Consider the following 22,221-nt stretch of genomic DNA (forward strand, 5'->3'; position numbering starts at 1 on the left):
AAATCCAAATTCAAATCCGTTTGGCCAACATCCTATTAGCCGAACCTGGTATTAACCACATCCCATCCGAACCCAAACCCGAACCCGAACCCAAACCCGAACCGTTTACATTTCTGCTTCACCCTAATCACCAGTCCACCGGATCTCAAATAAAACAAATAAATTAATAAAAATAAAAGTAAAAAAACAATAAAACAAAAGGAAAAGAAATAGGGGAAGAAAATCCATCCCTACTTTCTCTCTGAACAGAGACTCTGCGTCAGACCAAAAGCGTGAAAGAGGCTGTCCCGAACTCTCATAAACGAAGCATGGGGCCCGCCCTCCCTTAAAATCAACCCGTCTCTCTCTCTCTCTCTCTCTCTCTGTACACTCTGCACTCCGAGCGTGTGGCGATGGGGTTACCAGTTGCAGGGGTCATTGTGCCGATTGGGCTTCTCTTCTTCTTCTCCGGCCTCGTCGTCAACCTCATCCAGGTAATCCCATCTCGAAAATACGCGTTTTTTTCCATCGAATTTGTTGGTTCGGAGGGAATTCGATGGTTTTGTTGCAATATGTTTTTGTGGGTGGTCGGGTTTTTGGGGTGTAATCGAGTTTTTCTCAGTTGGTTTCGCGGTTTTGTGGGGGATCTGGTTTTGGTGGGTGATTCGAGTGATTGGTGTGATTTTCTTGTGTGGGTTGAAGGCCGTTCTGTTCGTGTTGGTTCGCCCCGTTTCGAAGAGTTTGTTCAGGAGGTGCAACAGGTTCGTCGTGGAGCTCATATGGCTGGAATTCATTTGGCTTGTCGATTGGTGGGCGGGTCTTAAGGTTCTTTCTCTCTTACGATTATTCTTGCTAATATTGTTGGTATTGTTGCTATCTCTGTAACCATTCAGTTTTAGTAAGACTGTGTGATAGTGGAGATGTGAAAGAAGTGGAATGAAAAATAAGTGGGAAATGTTTCCATTTTTGTTTGGTTGGTGCTTGATTGGATGTTGGGGCATGTTCGGGTTCTATATGGAAAAGTCTGGAGTTGGTACTGTTCGTTAATTAGTATGTACATGATGAATTGAGTAAAAAACAAGGAAGAAAAAGGGATCAGAACATCACCAACGAGATGCTGACTGTACTTAAGCGCACTGAGAAGTCACTCTAGTTGCGATGTGGACCGGCTCGCGCTAGATCCTGCATTACACGGGCTGATTGCAATCTGTTGTGCTTGATTTTTTTGAGGTCTCTGTTTGAGCTGTGATCCGGTGCATCAAATCTGAAAATGCAGTGTGGTTCCAGTTCAGTAAATCTGATTCCAGAAGACCACTACTGATTTCAGGATTGGAGTGCAGATCTGGTTGTTAAATATTTGATCAGGAAAGCGATGCACGAATGTTCACTTGTTAGGAGTACCGATAGATTTTATCTTCTCATTAAATCATATAACCTGAAGAGATGATCGCCAGATTTATTTGTTACTTTGTAAATATCCTCTTCTCATGTCAATTATGCTTAGGGTCTGCAGCTGGTACTGAAGTCATGTGAAAAGATGGGCACACACAAGGCCTCCTGCAACTTTCTTTTGGATAAGAAAGTTAAACCATTCTGCTTGAACAGCTAAAAGCTGGGGAGGTTTGGCCATGGCCAAGAATGAGCTCTCTAAATGCATATCCCAGTGGATGATATTTAAATTCCATTCCCATGTTCATCTTTTTGGTTGTACTTATTTTCAAGGACCACCAATTCTTAAACTCGGTGTTTGACCCAAGGTTGCCAAACTAGGAAGCGGAAGCGGGAAACCATACGGGAAGAGCAAGCGAGAAGCAAGGCATTTTAAAATTTATAGGAAGTGAGAAACGAAGTATCAATTCGAAAGCAAAATATGAATAAAAAATGAAGCAATATGGTAACTGAATAGGAATCGAACAGGAAACAAATAAAAATTAAAATATAATTGATCATTCTTATATTTCATGATTTTTCAGTAAAAGAATTACATTTTTGTTAAAATCTAACAATGATGGTTACCAATTTAGAGAAATTACATGGAAAGTGAGTGAAAGCATGAGAGGAAATACCTGAAAAACATGAAAAGAAACATGATAAAAGCATATAGGAAGCATAGACCATGGGTATGGGAAGCATAAAAGAAGTGTGGGGGAATCGAGATTCCCATGAAGTTTCGGAAGCAAGGAGTATCGCGCTTCCAAAGTGAGTTTTCGGGAAGCGAGCTTCCCACCTACCTAAGAAGCTTCCAGTAACTCTGGTTTGACCTGTCTACATATCATTTATATTAACAGGTTTGTACTTGAGTGTGCAAAACTATATGCCTATGGTTCTTAAGTGCCACTCAGATCCTGGTGAGTGCAAGTGGCATGCCTGACTTATGGTGAATGGATGATGATAAACACATCCATTTTTGTTTATTCTGCTTGACAATCTTTTGAATGATGGTGTTGTAGTCATTTGGCATGTGCGCATGTGTCTGCACATGAGAACTTAAAAATATCTTCTTTATTGGGAAATCCTGAAGAAATATCCACCATTTTTGAAGAAAATTTAGATTACATAAAAAAGGAAAAATACAATCATTGGTGTTTTTAATAATGCAAAAAACAGAAAGCATAAAAATGTAATAAACAAAGCAGAAAAAAACTATTTTGTGTCGATCAAAGACACTGTTAATTTTAGCCTGAAAATGCATGCCATCCATTGGGATTTGTGCCTTGCAAGAAATCAAGAAGAAGGAGAATAGAGATAGGAAAGAATGAGAGAGAATTAGAGATAGAAGTTTCTTGGATCCAACCACAATGAGCATTAGGGCTGGAGATCTTTTATTAACCCTTGATATATTACAAACATTGACCAAAGTGCCTCTTTACATAGGCACTTAAAACAACAATGACTCTTTTAACTTGACGGACCATTATAACCTTATTCTAAGTACTAAAAACAATTAATACAACAAAGATTCTCTTAATTTGAAAGACCATTACACCCTTATACTAACAACACTAGAACATTACAGTTGCACTAACCATCACAAAAGAATTTATATGTACATAACATAACCAAACTAGACATACAAAATACATAAAACACAAGAAAAACACTTAATATCTTGGACCTACTCTTAATGCACCCCCTTAAACTGTATATGGCTAGGCATCATGGACAATTTGTGCTTCAAGACAAGGGCTTGATGAAGATATTGACCACTTGATCTTTTCCTTGAATAAATTTGGGTTGTATTTCTTGATCTTCATCCTTTTTCCTGATAAAGTGTTGATCTAACTTGGCATACTTCATCTTTCCATGTTGAATGGGATTTGTAGCTATAGCAACAATACTTCGATTGTCACAGTAAAGGAGTGATCTTCCTAGGTAGAGAAGTAAGCAGGTGCTTAATCAAACTTTTGTTATAATTTGTTATAACTTCAGCCATGGGCCCGATACTCGGTTTCTGTGCTCGATTGGCTACAATTCTTTGCCTCTTGCTTGACCATGAGACTAGATGTGGCTTCAGGTACACTACATACCTCGTTATTGACCTCCTTGTATTTAGATTTCCTTTCCAATCAACAACTTAATATGCCATTACTGTAGTTGGAGCTTTGTCTCACAATGTCTTGGTTTTCTGTATACCAACCCATCTCCAAGATTTCCTTTAATGTATCTTAATATTCTCTTTGCAACTTCCAAGTGACTCTTGTTTCAATTCCGTGTGAATTGAGATATCAAATTAACCGAATCCACCAAATCTGTATTGGTGAATGCCAAGTATTGAAGTGCTCCAGTGAGACTCTTGTATCTTTTTGGTACTTCAACAATGGCATCAATTTCTCGATCTTGCTCAAGTCTAGTGGCATCCCTATGGGCTTGTAATCTTTCATTCCAAATCTATTCAGAATATCCATAGCATACTTGCACTGTATGAGAACTGGAGCATTTGCTTGCTGATCAACCTGAATTCCTAGGAAGTATCTTAGTAGACCTACACCCTTCATGTGAAATCTCTTATGCAGTTTGTTCTTCAACTATTGGATCTTGGTCAAATTAGTTTCCATAATAACAATGTCATCCACATATGCAAGTATTAACTCTGATTCCAATGAAGTTTTAATGCACAAATAGAGAAAGTCATACTGACTCCTAACAAAACTAAGGGAACGAGTTTCCTTGCTAAAGATATCAAACCGTGGTCTGGATGCTTGTTTAACCTTGTATATCACTTTAGTGATATGAAATTAACAAAGTCATACTTTTTTTTTTTTTATATTTACACGGAGAAACTACCCGTAGGGATCAAAGACCTAGCAGCGCTGGCTTTGCCTGTCATACTTACTGTTGTTGTCTTGGCAGCATAAAACTCTGTGGGCTTACCCATTGCCCCCAGGGAGTCGCCACGCTTCGGCTTGTGCAAGGGGTGATGCCCATGGGATTTGAATCTAGACCACCTGCCTAGCGGCGTAGGTCCCATTCCACCACGCCAAACCCCTTTGGGGCAGTTATAATCTTAAAATAAACTTAAGACAAAATAGTACATACAACTACAATACTATATAACATTTGTAATTGCTTTAAATGACAAAAGATCCCTTTGATGGTATGTTTCATTTTTCTCTGATTGCATTGCCAGTCTTAATTACTTGTTTATGAAACTAAGTTAACCATCAGCACTGGTGAAATTTTACATAAAAAATGGAAGCAAAAATTATTGGATGCCTATAGAAGACATGAAAAAAAGAAGAAAGAATGTAAAACCATAATACCTTATACTAGCTTTAGCTCCATATGATAATATTTTTGTTTTAAAAAAACTCAAAATAAAATGGCCTGTTCTTGAAAATTCATGATCTTGGTGTAAGAATTACAACAACAACAACAACAACTACGCCTTCATCCCAAAACAATTGGGGTCAGCGATATGAACCAAAAAATAAATTCATTTTGGGTCTTCCACATGAATCCTTTTCCTCCAATCATTTCTATCCAACGCCATGTCCTCGGTGAGGTTCAAAGCATTCATATCCTTTCCTATCATCTCCATCCAAGTCTTCCTAGGCCTACCCCGACCTCTTTTAACTAATATATTTTCCCATTTCTCCAACCTTCTAACTGAAGCATCATTAGGCCTTCGCCGAATATGTCCAAACCACCGTAAACGATTCTCTCGCATCTTATTTTCAATGGGTGCAACACCTACCTTCTTACGTATCTCTTCGTTCCAAATCTTATCTTTTATTGTATTTCCACACATCCATCTAAGCATCCGCATCTTAGCTACACTCATTTTTTGAATATGATGTCTCTTGGCAGCCCAACATTCCGTACCATATAGTAAAGCGGGTCTAATAGTCGTCTTATAAAACTTTCCCTTCAACCGTAATGGCATTCTACGATCGCACAGCACTCCAGTAGCACTTTTCCATTTCATCCACCCAACCTTTATCCTATGATTTACATCTCCATCAATTTCTCCATACTTTTGAATGATGGATCCCAAATATTTGAAATAATCATTCACCGGTATATCTTGCTCACCAAGCTTCACTACACTCCCATCACTACTTCGTTGCTTACTAAACCGACATTCCATATATTCAGTCTTACTCTTACTCAACTTAAAACCTCTAGCTTCCAATGTCTGTCTCCATAATTCTAACTTAGCATTAACCCCAGCTCTAGACTCATCAATCAAAACAATATCATCAGCAAACAACATACACCACAGTATATTTTCTTGAATTGATCTCGTAAGCTCATCCATCACTATCGCAAATAGGAAAGGGCTTAAAGCAGATCCTTGATGTAACCCAACCGTTATCGGAAAATTGGTTGTCACCCCTCCACAAGTGCGGACATTGGTTACTACTCCATACATATCTTTAATTATACTAATGTACTTGAGAGAAACACCTTTCTTCATCATTGTTCACCAGAGAACGTCCCTAGGTACTCTATCGTATGCCTTCTCTAAATCAATAAAAACCATATGCAAATCTTTGTTCCTCTCTCTATATCTTTCAATAAGTTGTCTAAGAAGATGTATAGCTTCCATAGTTGATCTTCCAGGCATAAAACCAAATTGATTCTCCGATATCATGACAACCTTCCTCAACCTAGACTCAATCACCCTCTCCCAAAGTTTCATAGTATGACTCATGAGTTTTATACCACGATAGTTTGTGCAATCTTGTATATCACCCTTATTCTTATATAAAGGCACCAAAGTACTCTTCCTCCACTCATTAGGCATCTTATTTGTTCGCCAAATCAAGTTAAAAAGATTTGTCAACCATTCTAAACCTTTCTCTCCCAAGCATTTCCAAGCCTCGATAGGCATACCATCTGGGCCAACTGCCCTTCTTGATTTCATTTTCTTCAAAGCCTCTGCAATTTCTTTCTTTTGAATCTTGCGCATGAAGTCACGATTTATCTCATGAAAAGGAATGGAGAAGTCTCCAAGATCTTGAGCATGACTATCATTAAATAGCTTATCAAAATAATCTTTCCATCTCTCCTTAATCTCCTCATCTTTGACTAAAACCCTTTGCGTTTCATCTTTGATACATCTAACCATACCCAAATCCTTCGATTTCCTATCTCTCATCTTTGCAAGCCTATAAATATCCTTCTCGCCTTCTTTGGTATCCAACTTGTCATAAACCTCCTTATATACCTTAGCCCTCGCGTTTCGAACAACTTTTTTAGCTTCCTTCTTTGCTATCATATACTTCTCCAAATTCTCATTATCACGACTCTTACTTAGATTTCTATAACACTCTCTTTTAACCTTAATAGCTAATTTGACATCCTCGTTCCACCATGATGTATCCTTACCTAGTGGTGCACCGCCTTTAGACTCACCCAATACCTCCTTAGCTACTTTTCTCATACCACCCGCTATCTTATTCCACATTGATTCTGAATCCTCCTCGAGACACCAATCAACTTCCTTAACTACCTGCTCTACAAACATTCCTTGTTTAGCTCCTTTCAGTGCCCACCACTTAATTCTAGGATCTATCCTATGTCTATCCCTTTTGCGGCATTGTCTAATTCTAAGATCTAAAATTAAGACTCTATGTTGTGTAGCTACACTTTCTCCTGGTATACCCTTACAATCGATGCAACAACCCCTATCTCTCTTTCTAAGTAGGAAAAAATCTATCTGACTCGTATTAACCCCACTTTTAAATGTTACTAGGTGAGACTCCCTCTTCCTAAACCAGGTGTTTGCTAAGATCATATCATAGGACAAACAAAAATCTAAAATCCTTTCTCCACTTTCATTTCTTTCTCCTATACCATAGCCTCCATGGATATTCTCAAATCCATCCCTACTAATGCCTACCTGTCCATTAAGGTCACCGCCGATGAAAAGCTTTTCTCCATAAGATGTCTCTTGTACTACTCCATCTAAATCTTCCCAAAATTGATGCTTAATGGAATCATCTAAACCTACTTGAGGTGCATAAACACTAATAATATTAATAATATCCGTACCTAATACTAATTTAATAAGTAAAATTCTATCACCCTTCCTACGGACCTCAACTACATTATCTATAAACTGACGACTCATAACAATCCCTACTCCATTCCTATTCCTATTTATTCCTGTATACCAAATCTTATATCCCCAAGGTTCTATCACTTTAGCTTTCTCACCTACCCATTTGGTCTCTTGAAGACATAAAATATCAATCTTTCTCCTACACATAACATCTACTAACTCTACCAACTTACCAGTTAAAGACCCTATGTTCCAAGTGGCTAACCTAATTTTATGGTCTTGGACTAACTTCTTTACCCCCACCCGTCCAACAAAGTGAGGGAACCCTTGCCTATTTGACACCACACCCGGGCGCCGGTGTGACGCGTCGCTTCTGGGCGACGACCTAGCAACCCTTGCACATTTATCACTGCCTCCGGGCCTAGAGAGTACAACGCGTCGCTCAGTAGGGAACGCCCCAACGAAATTCTCATATTGGTTCATTTTCATAGGATATGACAAAGTTTTATGCTGGCTGTCACAGGCCTACCGCAACCCTCCTCCTTTATCCGGGCTTGGGACCGGCAGTGTATAACTACACAGGCGGAGTTATCAATTTGGTGTAAGAATTAAGATCTTAAAAATCTAAGAACCGTGGTTATCAATTTAGTGGAAGCACAGGGAAGCGTGAAAGAAAACACAAGACAAGTGTGGGGAGAATACAAGAGGAAATATTAAAGGGGGAAGCATGGTGAAGGGGAAGCATGGGGCAAGAATTCTCGTTGTGTTTCGGAAGTGATGCATCTCATGCTTCTAAAGCGAACTTCTAGGTAAACATGATTCCCACTTTTATATGTCACTTCTGGTAACTCAAGTCTGAATTTACAGATATATCTTATAAAGCTTAATAGAAAACATGCATTAGATGAGGTATCTTTCATGTTTAAATGTATTTTTGGAGCGATAAAAAATCAATGGCTCATATTGCACTAAAACTTGATGATCAGAAAAATAAAATTTTCTAGTTAATTGATTTTATCCATACTATGGTTTTTGGTGAATAAGCAATGATAGACACCTCTTAAAGTTAGATTAATCAAAAAATAACTGCATCTATGTTTCTTTGAAGTGTTTAAGATGGTTGAAAGATAAAGCTGTTTAGGCTAATTTTCCTATATGTATGTATGTATGTATATGTATATATGTATGTATCTGTGTCTAGGTTGTATGACATTTTGTTCTCAAGTATGCGTTGAGTTTTTCTGTGTAAGACTGGATCACTTATGTTTTGTAGTTCTACTGGTTTAGGCATCACTTACTTTCTGTTTTGATTTAATGTTTATAATCTGATATTTTGGCTGCAGATTCATGTATATGCAGATTCTAAAACATTCAAGTCTATGGGTGAGAATCAGTTCCCTGATTAAATGTTGGATTTGCTTAGTTTTTTGTGTTATTGTTTACCATGTCCAAACATCTTGATTCCTTTGTCTATTGAAACATTAACAGGTCAAGAACATGCCCTTGTTATATGCAACCACAAAAGTGACATTGATTGGCTTGTCGGATGGGTTTTAGCTCAGGTACTCCTTTTACATTGTTGTGATAATGTGCGTGTATGGGCTTTGGTGCTTTCTTGTTATAATTGCTTTTTATTGCTTATTCCAGCGGTCAGGCTGTCTTGGTAGTGCCCTTGCTGTCATGAAGAAGTCGTCAAAGTTCCTTCCAGTGAGTATTGCCTTTGATATATTGATTTTTTGTGTTTTCTTTAGATAAGATATGATCATCATAGTCAAGAAGCCCAGCAGATGGTTTATTGCTTTTTATATTGGAAATCTATAATGTGATTGATCTTTTGTCGCAATTGGGGAACATTGGGATGCAAGTGTCCTACCAGTAAGATCATAATATTAACAAGCTAACATGATGCATATTGATGAAGTTGAAATAAATATGGAACTCTTGTCACTGGTTTGTAATAGAATGATGATAAATTTGTAGTTGAAATAGTCATATTATACTTCCTTTTAGCTTCACTTTTTGATTAATTGAAGCTAGAATATGGTTGCATGTAGTGGTTTCGTTGAATGTTGGAAATGGTTTAGTTTAGTTTCTGAAGTGTAAAGACTAAAGACTAAAGACTATTGGTACTGAGATAAGAAGCATTAACTGCAATTTTATTTGGAACTGGGAATGACACCCTAAGCTCAATATAATCCTTCAGAGCCAACCAATGGATACTGAGAGCAGAGTTGCTGGTCGGGGAAGTGGGAGCGGGAAGTGAGGCACTTCCAAAATTTTAAGAAGCGGGAAGCGCAAAACGATTTAGAAGAGAACTAGGAATTGTCTCGGAAGCGAGAAGAGAAGCGACCTAGAAAGCGAAGTGGAAGCAAAAAAAGGGAAAGATGAATGAAAAACAAGAAAAAAACAAAAAAAAAAGGAAAAAAAGGGGAAGCGAGCTTCCCATTAATGGGGAAGCACGCTTCCCAATTTTTTGGGTGCTTCCTAGCACGTTTTGAAAGTGCCACGTTTCGTGCTTCCGAAACGTGCTTCGGGGAAGCACGCTTCCCTGGATCCTATGGTGCTTCCGGTAACCCTGACCGAGGAGGATATAAGTACTGATGCTTTTGTTGGTAATTTACTTCCCACCAAAATTGGGTTGTCTGCTAACATTTGGTTAGGTCTGCTGTTTAAGGCGATGGAAAGGCATGTCAATTCAAGATAAAAAAAGGCCTTGGCAAGCAATCTATAGCTCAAACTAATGACTTTCACCCTATGTCACATGGGTGCGGGTGCGACACGAGTGCGGAACAATTTTAAAATTTTTGGACACGGGGACTCGGCAAAAAAAAAAAAAAATTATATATATATATATATATATATATTTATTTTATTTTTAAAATGCCACAGCTGACAGCACAGTCTGTGTGTCTGTGCACAGTCACAGACTGTGACTGTGCACAGTCACAGGCACAACACTGTGCACTGTGCACAGTCTGTGACTGTGCAGTGTGCACACTGCAAAGACTGTGCACAGTCACAGTCACGCAGCACAGTCACAGTCTGCACTGTGCCTTTTTTTATATATATATTTTTTTAAATAAAAAATAAAAAAAATTAGTTTTTTAGGGACATTTTTGGACTCGGTCAAAGTTGACCGAGTCCAAAATGTGGACGGACTCGGCCTGGACTCGTTGACCGAGTCCGACTTGGCGTTGACCGAGTCCGGGCCGAGTCCGAAGCCGCACCCGAGTCCGCACCCGTGTCGGGGCGTGTCGACTCGGGTGCGGCACCTCCTTAGCCGAGTCCGTGTGACATAGCTTTCACCATGTTAAGGTGGACTCTACTGCTGAGTTATATTCTTTTCTTGCCTCCAAAGAGAATCACATGGCCTGCAAAACTATTTTGAGATACTTTTCTATTATTACAATGTTCACAAAATGCATCCTTAGCTTATCATATAATGACATCCATTGTAGGGACCATCTTATTGACCATGAATTGCGAGGAGCACATACACTGCCATAGGAAGCAAAAAGGTTAGCAGACTTCAGATCTATCAAGAGTTCCCAACTATGCCTATGTTAAGGCCTTGTACATCTTAAGGCCCTTGAAACATTTTGGGTTCAAGTGAGATTCTAGTGTTCATACTAGATATAGTACAAACCAGAGTTGCCGGTCGGAGAAGCGTGAGTGGAAAATGAGGCACTTCCAAAATTTTAGGAAGCGGGAAGCACAAGATAGAAGCGAACCAGGAATCGTCTCGGAAGCGACCTAGGAAGCAAAATGGAAGCGACTTAGGAAGCGAGGGGGAAGCAAAAAAAGTAAGAAAATAAAAAATACAAAAAAATACAAAAAATGAAAAAATAAAGGGAAGTGAGCTTCTCACCCCTAAATGGGAAGTGTGCTTCCTAAATTTTTTTTGGCACTTCTTAGCACGTTTCGGAAGTGCCACGTTTCGCGCTTCCGAAACCCGCTTCAGGGAAGCACACTTCCCTATTTACTATGGCACTTCCGGTAACCCTGGTACAAACCCATCATCAACCAAGTTTTTTTTTAATGCATGGAAATGTATTCCTCAACATGTAGGAAAAGGGAATATTATGAAAATTCACCTGTTTCGTTTTATGCATACTTCATGTTGGTGATTGACTTCGGTGAATCAAAAACTTTGGTTAACTGTGTGATGGGCAACTATTGCCTGAATGTGCTTGGTTCTAACGGAATTTGCTTTAGTTTCTTGTGAAATGCCACTTTTGCAATACAAACATCATGTAGGAAGAAGGGAATATAATAAAAATGCACCTATGTCGTATTATGCATACTACAGTTCCCTACATGTTGGTGATTGACTTTGGTGAATCAAAAGCTTCAGTTAACTCTATGATGGGAGACCATTGCCTGAATGTACTTGTGGAAAGGAAATGTAGGTCTGACAGAATCTGCTTTATTTGATCATTAAATGCCATTTACAATACAAGCAGTACTTTTATATGCATAGAGAATATCACATGTGACAAAGATAAAATGAAAGGTATCAGCATGGCCAAACTATCTTTGCTTCCAGATCAGCAATCCAAATATCTGTCTTCAGAAGTGTAATTGTCAACTAACGTCTTGGTATATTCACTTTTAGGAGGTAGAGTTCCTGATGGAAGGCTTGCAGTTCAAGTTGTCGGTGATAACATTTTTAGGCTAATCTAAAAGTGATGTTTCTTGTTCAATAAATAACATCAGATCTATTTCCGTGTGAATTGTTATTATTTTAAGTGAAATTATTGAAACACATGAAATATGGAACAGTACAGAAATGCATAAAAATCTTACAGATCTCATGTTTAACAGAAGTTACGGAACCCTTAAGAGCCAAGGGGTTTGGCGTAGTGGGATGGGGCCTAGACTGTTTGACGGGCAGACTAGGTTCAAATCCCTTGGGCGTCACCCCCCTGCGTAAGCCGAAGCTTGGCGACTCCCTGGGGTCGAGGGGTAAGCCCTCGGAGTTTTACGCCGACATGGACAGAGACCGTAAGTATGGAAGGCTGAGCCAGCGCGGCTAGTTCTCTGCACCTGGGGCGGTTTCTCCGAGTAAAAAAAGAAGAAGTTACATAGCCCTTCTCTATACAGTAAAAAAGTTTTAAGTTTCATTCAATTTCAACCGAGCCTTCGTAATCTCTGTTGTTCTTCCTAAAATTAATTACCAAGAAAGCTTGATTTATGTTTGGCCCACAGTAGCTGTGGGCCATTTACGTACACATACACATGTAAGATGTTACATACTACAAAGGGAAAGGGGTGCAGCAAACATTAAACTGCTTGTGCAAACTGTTACAAACATTAAAATTATGAGAGATGAAGTAATACACGAACTAGTGCACAGTTTTGGCCTTCTGCTTTCATCTCTCTGTCTCTCTCTCTATCTGTGTGTGTGTGCCTGCATGCTGAGGCGCTAAGGAAACCCTTTAAGTGCATTCACATTATGAGATTTTTTCTATTTTCTGGATTTGTTTTCAGTCCTCCCTCTTATTATGTCTTCTTCATGTTTTGAGGAAAATTTGTGGCTTTTAGACTGATAAGAGTATCATTCAAAGTTGAATCCAGTGTTCTCTCTTTTGGAGCTCCTGTAATAAAATGATTAATGCCAACAGAGTTTGTGCTATTTAAGAAAGCACACTACAAAATCTGGAAGTTGTCTAGTAGGGTTGCTTTTGCATGCCATTGTGAGATATTATTGTAAATTGTAATAGTCACGCAAATGTTTCCCAGAGATGGATTAAAACTTCAAAATAACTTGGTCCTTCTCTAGAATAATTAAGACCAAAAGAGTATGGATTATGGAAGCCACTTTAGGGCACATTAAGGAAGACATTTTGAGAATAATACCAGTTATCTAGATTATGGATGCTCAGGGTCTCTGAACTCATACATATTGATGTATCCTTCTAGTTTACCCCACAATCCATATTTCCTGGGCATTTTGGCTGTGAAGCTTCTTGCATATAGCTAGTTGGAGGCATTTTATTTAATATTGTGCATAAAATTTTAAAATTTGAACTTGACAGGTCATTGGCTGGTCCATGTGGTTTTCTGAATACTTGTTCCTTGAGAGAAGCTGGGTGAAGGATGAGAACACATTAAAGGTATATAACTGTCACTTGTAATGGATATGAGCATAGGGAAATGATGTCTGCGAGTTACAGTGCAGTACCATTATAGTTGCGTTTTTATGATTTGATGTTGCAGTTTGGCCTACAGCGGCTAAAGGACTTTCCTCGGCCTTTTTGGTTGGCACTTTTTGTTGAAGGAACACGATTTACACATGCAAAGCTTTTAGCAGCCCAGGAGTATGCAGAAACAACTGGATTGCCGGTTCCTAGAAATGTTTTGATTCCTCGTACGAAGGTAGAGCCCTTTTAGGAATGTTTTTCAGCATCAGACAGTTGCACTGTTGTTCTTTCTTTCTGATGAAGTTTCTTTAGTATTGTTTTTACATTTTCAGACATTTGATCAGAATGACCCAAACTTTTGTTGATCCCATTTATATGCAGGATCTTCCCTAAATTTTGCCGAATCTATTTTCAATCACTCGCATTTTTCTTATTGTCATTGCAAGGAGCCCAAACAAATTTGTTTTCCTTGATTGCTGCATCTTATAGTTTTGTCCTATTAATTAGTGGTTTAGTTGTCAAAGAGCACATTATGACGATATGGACTTTGTGTTATAAAGTGTTGCAGTTCTATTTATGTTTCAATCTTATTTATAGATATAGCTTTTCTTGGATTTTCACCCAGAAGCACTCTATTTTCATCTTTTCTTTTTGTATGTTAAATATCACAGGTACTTTGTCATTCTTGTTATGGATAATATTTTACTGATTGCCATTTGCCTATAAAGCTATAACAAATGTATTGCATGTTGTAATTGTATCTTTGGTTCTGATCTTGTGCACCTGCACACTTGGATGCAGGGATTTGTTTCAGCTGTAGCCACCATGCGTTCATTTGTTCCAGCCATCTATGATGTAACTGTTGCTATTCCAAAAAATCAGCCATCTCCTACGATGCTGAATATTCTAAGGGGAAAATCTTCTGTGGTAAACATTATGGGACAGCTTAAATTGCTGGCTTATCTATCTGTTTGCTTTTAAAAATGTTAGGTTGTTCTCTTTTGAAGGCTTATTGTGTATGTATTCTGCTTATTGGAAATACGTTGATGTGTAATAAGTTGGTTACTGCTGTGTCAATAGTATTTCTAATGTAATTTCTTGTCAAGATAAATGTTGCAATCTTTGTATCAAGGGACATGCTTGTTACTTTGATATTGTGAGTATTAAAATTTATAGGAAAATTCTCGACTCCTAGAATATCTAGTAATGGCTGCACGTTATGCTGTTGATATCTCCTTACCTTCTCAAATGGATCTCTTGCTTTATGACAATGGGAATACAATTTGGTGAGCATTTGAGGGGAGTTTATAGGATCTTTCCAACATACATAATGGCACCCTAATCTAAGTATTTAAAATTTTTAACAGTGTTCCACATCTCTCTCTTTCTGTGTGTGTGTGTGTGTGTGTGTGTGTGTGTGTGTGTGTGTGTGTGTGCATCCATGTGCATGTGCATATAAGTGTGTGTGCATGTGTATGCATCTGTGCACATATGTGTGTGCATGTATGTACATGCCTGTGTGTGCGTGTGCTTGTATCTGTCTGTGCATGCTTGCATGTAAGTCTGGGTGGTATTATGTTGGTTCTCTCAATCTTCAAATAGCTATATTGGGCATTGATTTCAGGTCCTGGGTTGGTTCAGATATCTCACATTATCATTGCTTAAACCTGTCCCATGAAATATCCTGTTCAGGTTTGAGTCAGCATTTTTATTCCTATACCTGGGATTCAGGTTTGGATCCCAAGTCCTTGTGTTCTTTCTCTATTCTACTTTTCTACTATATTAGTTACCATTTGCTTTAAATTAGTAATTGTTCTTTAAGTATCACTAATTTGCTATTGATAATTTTTTTTACAAAAGGACTAAATTGATGTCGTTGTTCATGTACTAGACTTTTGTATTAGAAGTTTATAACTCATTTCAATACCTGCAAGTTACGATGCTTAAGAGGTCTTTCAGGAAGATTAAATAGATTTTGGATCAGAGTCGCTTCCTTTATGATTTCTTCTCAAACAAGGAATTCCTGTTTTAGGTGGAGTTGACATGCCCACCATGTATCATGCATCCTTTTGCACCTGAATCTTGGACTTGGGTGTTTTTTTGGAGCATCAGGCCTGTAGTGGCTGGTCTAACACCTTTTTCTTTCTTTAAAGCAAAGAAAACTTAGATGCAGGTTTGTTGTAGGCCTGTTGTTTGTAGGATTTATAGCAAAGTTTTGGTTTTGCATAATCTTTTCACTTAAGTTAATTGAAAAGCGAATTCACCTACTATTTCCAGTCTCCTTGATCAAATTTGTTTCTTATCGTAGGGCTGTTTATGCATCTTTTACTCTTGCTTCTACCCTCTGCTTCCTTTGTTAAGTTTCTTTCCTCTTGCTCTCTGTTACATCTATTACCTGTCTTGATACCTTGGAAATATCTTTGGCTCCTGCTACTTTGTCTATTTGCAGTTCATTTTTCTTCCTAAATGCACGAGTTTATTACATCTTATCATGGTACACTATGGGACACATCTTATAAGCTGTTTTCTGTTTCTAGTTCCACCTTTGATTTTCCCTGTTTCCTCTTCATCTATTGTAGAAATTAGTCCCATGACTTGTATGGCTTCATCTTCTTGTCTGAAGATCTCTGCACATGATTTGCAGTTTGCAATGTTCTCCATCTGAACATGAGCTCTTATATAACTTTAACTATTTACCACTGAGGTGGTATCCCATGTGGTAAGCGGGGTCCTGTGTCAAGCTGAAGGTCCAAGATCGAATCCCTCTGCCACATGGGGCGGCTGTTGTTCTGGTAGGGGTTCACCTAACCCCAGCTTGCCTTTCAAAAAAAAAAAAACTTTAACTATTTGTTTGGTAGACTGTTTTTCTAGTGTATTTCCTTGGAATGATAAAAATGTGTAAGCATTTTCTCATTGTAGATAAATTTGTGCATATCATGTAGAAGTTGGGAATGATGGATGCTCATTTTACAGTTTGAGAAGCAGTTCCTTCATTATTCTTGGCAACAATTTAGTGTAATGTAATTTCTCCTACTTGTGGGAAGGTAGAGGTATGCTTCAAAAATGGTTACTGTCTTTCATGTATGTATTTGGTATGCTTTCAAACAAAGTGTAGCCTTCTCATTAGTTGTTCATGGCTTCATTTTTCACAAAACATATGAGAAGTACTGATAAGTACTTATATTGGCCTTCACTGAAAAGTGCTGGAAAAAATGCTCCTGAGAAATGGAAATGCTTGGTTTTCATTAGTTTCTTCTTGTCTCAAAGTGCTAATATATGAAGCAGATTCTGAATGAAAGTTTCTACACACGCGAAGCATATTCTTGGTTATCATTTTCTTTTTAGCCTGTATATGCTTTGTGTATGATGAGCTCTTGCGTTAGTTTTAGTACAGTGGTATGTAGATGCTCACCATATTGTTTTCTGTCTGTGTAGGTACATGTACACATAAAACGACATCTAATGCAAGAATTGCCGCAAACAGATGATGGAGTTTCACAATGGTGTAGGGATATATTTGTGGCCAAGGCATGTGAATTTTATTTTCTGTAACAAACTACCCTGATGCTACATATCACAATTGAGAACTTGATAAGATACTGTCTACGCTTGTGTTATAATTATATCGGGCACTCAAAAGGTCTAGTCTTTTGTTGCTAACTTATAATCATGTTTGAGAACTCATTCTAAAGTTTTCTTTTTTCCTCCTTGCTCTGTTATACAGGATGCTTTATTGGACAGGCATCTAATTGAGAATACTTTTGGTGATGAACTCCAGGAGATTGGCCGGCCACTGAAATCCATGCTGGTAATTGTCATCTTAATTACTTTTTACTTGTTGATAGACAGGACAATTTGTAGATTTCTTCTTATCTAATATTTTGATAAGATTAAAATTCACAGAAAAGATAGTTTCCTTTTGAACTTTTCACACTTGCATAGACCATGACTGGGAAAGTCACGTGGTGTAAATTTGATCAATTTATGAACCTAGGAAGTGTATCTACTATCTAGGTAGCTTGTCCAGCACATTGACGCATATGCCTGCTGGACTTCACTTGTTTCAAGGCCAAAGTTCATCTAACAAACCTGACTTGAATAAACTAAAGGATGTAGAATCCCTAATTTTAGAAGCTTGATGCTTTTCATTCACAATGATGATTTTCAAATGGTATGAGGAGTCAATAGTTTTTTCTGCACATATGCTAGTCAGCCATGTGCATATTTCTGAAAACTAGCTAAGATGTTTCTGTCTTTCACTGTTATTTGCTTATCTGAATATGCCTCCATCTCCGTTGCTCACTTTATCCAGGCATTTTTGGACCAACTTTTGTGGATCTGCTTCTAATATTGCTTTGGATTCGTGATTTATGTGTAGCTTGTTTACATTGTTGAGGCTTTGATTTTTGTTAAAACCCCTGAAGAAATTCAGGTGTTCAATAAATGCACAACTGGTGAAGAAGCTTGTTCATGTGTTGACTGTTAATTGCTGATCCAAATTTCATTTGCGTGTCCGGGCTCTTGAATGGGTCTGGTTGGTATTTCTTAGGACTCACTATCCATGTGACACTTATTGACTTGGCTAGTTGCTTAGATACCTGGTCCACTTTTACTGGACTGTTGACTCAATGTTTAATTTCTGATCAACAATTGTAATTTGCATTGTACAGGTGACTCTCAACTGAATATTTCCCATGTCTTGGCTTTTCTTTTAGTCGATGCCTAGATTACACATGTTCACATAGATATTTGCTCTGTTAATTGGTCAAGATTGAACTTATATTGTTACCTTGTAGGTGGTTCTCTTTTGGTTATCTCTTCTGTTGTTCGGCATTTTCAAAATCTTCAAATGGTCATCCATTCTGTCCAGTTGGACGGGAATCATATGCACGACTGCTGTCGTACTTCTAGTTGCACTCTTAATGCACATCTTCATTCTATTCTCTCAATCTGAGCGCTCCACACCTGCAAAAGTATCACCTTCAAGGGCTACTAGCAACGGTGGTGTGCCCAACACAGATTAAACAGAAGTAGCTTTAGCCCAGATGCAAGTGTAAACTCTATATCCATCTCTAATTTTATTAAAAACCAGGAAGGTTATATGTTTTTGCTTTCCTACAATAACCATATAAAAATTTTGGGGAGTCTCTTCAAAGTGTGGCACGTTGTGGGATTTTTAATGAATATATCGCTGTTGATGTATCTGTGTTGTCAGGTGAATGTATGAAATGCTTTGAGCGGGTTCTCTCTCTCTCTCTCTCTCTCTCTCTCTCTCTCTCTCTCTCTATATATATATATATATATATATATATATATATATATATATATATATATATATATATATACCTTTCTCAGTTGATAATTGTTGTATCCCTCCACAGGGTCGTAAAATTTATATCGGAAATTGCCGCTCTTCAAGGAATTTTGGGTCTGGAGCAGTATTAAACAGGTGCACCTGTTAATAATAATTGTTGAAAAGATTTTACCCTCTATGAGTGGTTTGTTGCGGTATCGAACTTAAGTAAATTAACAGATTTTCTGCTTAGTGCTTATAAATTGGGTTATGTTACTAACCTAACCCTAGTAAGTTAAGCAAATGTAAAACCGATGAATTTGGAGGCTATTTCTGCAAATGATCCATCAACAACCATTCCTAACTTGGCTTGTGCGCTTACATTTTCTAAGCGTGGATGTCCATAGCGTTCATTTGCATCCATTTTCAGGATTTAAAACATTATATCCTTTCCAAACTATATATATATATAATCACTAGAATATAAGAACTAATGTGTGAACCTCAATTTTCATGGATTATTGTTCTTTTCTCTTGAATCTAACTGTACGGATGTGATCTACGTGCTTGGTTTTATAAGAACCCACTCTTGAATCATCCAATTTTGATGTATAAATGAGATTTTTTTAAGGCTTTAAAATCAATGGCTCATAATCTTCATAGATATTCAAGCATTCAAAAATCACATTTTCATCGAAAATACACGATCCAATGGTTGATTCTTAACAAATTCACCGTGCCAAGCACATCCACATGGTTGGACTTGCAAAAAAGTGTTGAAAATGCACATATATCTAGTTCTCATATTTTAGTGACTATATATATATATATGAGATAGTTAGGTTCATAATAAAATATGCTTTATGCTTTGTGCTTAATGGATTTTTCTGCTCTTTTGATATTTTTTTTTAAATGGTCGATTTATGAGGAATACACACCTGGATCATGTGTTTTCAATAAAAAAAATGACATTTGGAGTCTAAAAAATTTACAAAGATTTTGGACGGTTGGTTTTTCCAACCTTATAAAAACCCACCTATGTATCAAAATCAAACACTTCAAGAGCTGATCCCTATCAAATCAAGTACATAGATCACATCTATACAGTCAAAATTTAAAAATAAAACAAAAAATCCCTGAAAAACCTATTAAGCAGGTATCAATAAGCACCTACCCATTATATATATATATCACTAGAATATGAGAACTAATGTGTGAACAGTAATTTTCATGAATTTTTTATTCTTTTCTCTTGAATCTAACCATACAGATGTGATCTACATGCTTGGTTTTATAAGAACACGCTCTTGAATCATCCAGTTTTGATGTGCAAATGAGATTTTTTAGGGTTTTAAAATCAATGGCTCATATTCCTCATAAATATTCAAGCATTCAAAAATCATATTTTTTCATCGAAAATACATTATCCAATGGTTGATTCCTAGCAAATTCATCATGCCAAGCACATCCACATGGTTGGATTTGCAAAAAAAGTGTTGAAAATGCCCATATTTCCCGTTCTCATATTTTGGTTCTCATATTCTAGTGCCACTAGAATATTTTAAGTGAAAATATGTAAACTGGAGTATAAACCAAGATTTTCATGAGTTATTTTTATTTTAGCTGTATGGATATGATCTAGATGCTTGTTTTTATAAAACCGGACTCTTGGATCATCCAATTACGATGCATAAGAAGAATCTTTTAAGACTTAAAAATCAACCGTTCAAAATTTTTATAAATATTCAAGCATCCTAAAAGCATATTTTTTCATCGAAAATACATGATTCAACAATAGATTCTTAACAAATAGATCGCACTGAATGCAGGGTTGAATTTACAAAAAAAAGTGTTAGAAATGCTTAGTTCACACTCTAGCTCACATATATTACTATGAACATTTTAGTAATTCTATAAAGCAAGAGGTGTCTCATCTTATTTTTGAAATTTTAAATATGTTTTATAGTGTTTTGAGTAAGATTAGTAAAAAGTTCATGGTGGTGACAAGTAATCAACAACTCGTCTCTCTCTCTCTCAAACTTCTTTAAGGGTAGAGGTAAGGTGAACTTGTTAACATCCATGAAAAATCATGAAATGAACAACTCCCAGTGTGAGGCCGAAGGTGAGAGAACTAATTCATTCATTTATTGCTTAGAATCATTTATTTTTCCTCCAAATCAAATCATCTACACTTAACAAATACTTATATTACCGAACCATATACGCACGTATAAAACTTAGTATTACATGTTAAGTATACTTACTCGATGTATGGGTCGATTGCTAAGAAATTAAAAAAGATATAGATTTGTGCTACGTCTTGCTCTCGATCTTTCAAGTGTCTTGACCGGCAACTGTCAAAGGCATGCCCAAGTGGTTGAAATATTGATAGTTTGTCAGCTACAATAAATTGTTCTTCATCATCATTACGAGGTGGGCATGTGTAATGTGTTGGAATGTGAGGTTCAAAGTACATAGATGATAAATTTGAAATCTTTTCTAAAGTGTACGCTTCATAAATAGAGCCCTCTACTCTTGCTTTATATCAAACATTTTTTTGAGGTCAAACATGCATCTGTCAACAATATATATCTCGGATTACAATAAATTTCTCAATAGCATTGAAGAGACAAATATAAAAAAGCATATACCTTTCAAATGGGTACATCCACCGATATTACACAGGACCACCAACTCTTAGTTCATATGGCAAATATATGATCACATATTCCATAACATCGAAAAACACTACAAGAAAAATGTCAATTAGCGGCGGAAATAATCCGTCGCAATTTTGCGACAGATTAGCGAGAGAAAATGAGCCACCCCTAAAATTTGATTTAGTTACGGGATTTGTGATGAAACAATTCCGTCGCTAAGTAGCGACAAAATTACATCCATCACAAACTATGTCACAACTTAGCGACGGATTAGCGATGACTTTTCCTCGTCGCTACTCCATCGCTGATTAGCAACAGTGTTTGCGACAAAATGTTTTTGTCGCGAATCTGTTGCTAAGTAGCGTCGGTGTTGGCGACAAAATTGTTCCATCGTGAACCCGTTGCTAATTTTTGATGTAAAACGCCCATCTAGGGCACAAAATTAACTCTGCTCTCTCTCTCTCTCTCTCACGCGCTGCTCGCCCCAGCCACCTACCTCTCTCCGACCACCGCCCGACCACCTACCACCCTCCGGCGACCGCCCCAGCTACCTCCCACCCTCTGGCGACCGCCTCAGGCACCTCCTCCTCCCTGTGTCTGGCAGACACCCCGACGACCCCGTGAACCCCCTCTCCGTGT

At 37.6% G+C, this 22,221-nt stretch overlaps 1 protein-coding gene across 2 annotated transcripts in view; it reads left to right on the top strand.

The window, feature by feature from the left end:
• The first annotated feature begins 252 nt into the window (after positions 1-252).
• The window catches only part of LOC149828936 (1-acyl-sn-glycerol-3-phosphate acyltransferase PLS1-like), a 37,255-nt gene continuing 15,286 nt past the window's right edge, over positions 253-22,221 (top strand). The window contains exons 1-11 of one of the 2 annotated variants that reach the window (XM_090017807.1): positions 253-473; positions 682-804; positions 8,830-8,869; positions 8,975-9,048; positions 9,134-9,193; positions 13,525-13,602; positions 13,706-13,864; positions 14,431-14,556; positions 17,065-17,157; positions 17,354-17,437; positions 18,426-18,831. In XM_090017807.1, the coding sequence (XP_089873933.1) occupies positions 393-473; positions 682-804; positions 8,830-8,869; positions 8,975-9,048; positions 9,134-9,193; positions 13,525-13,602; positions 13,706-13,864; positions 14,431-14,556; positions 17,065-17,157; positions 17,354-17,437; positions 18,426-18,653 (1,146 nt within the window). In that variant the 5' untranslated portion in view covers positions 253-392 and the 3' untranslated portion in view covers positions 18,654-18,831. Of the gene's footprint in view, positions 474-681; positions 805-8,829; positions 8,870-8,974; positions 9,049-9,133; positions 9,194-13,524; positions 13,603-13,705; positions 13,865-14,430; positions 14,557-17,064; positions 17,158-17,353; positions 17,438-18,425; positions 18,832-22,221 lie in introns of those variants that run through there. The other variant, XM_090017808.1, reaches the window with a different exon arrangement.

Source organism: Nuphar pumila, chromosome 9 (assembly GCF_984573655.1).
Source record: "Nuphar pumila chromosome 9, dmNupPumi1.hap1.1, whole genome shotgun sequence".
Classification (NCBI taxonomy): Eukaryota; Viridiplantae; Streptophyta; class Magnoliopsida; order Nymphaeales; family Nymphaeaceae; genus Nuphar; species Nuphar pumila.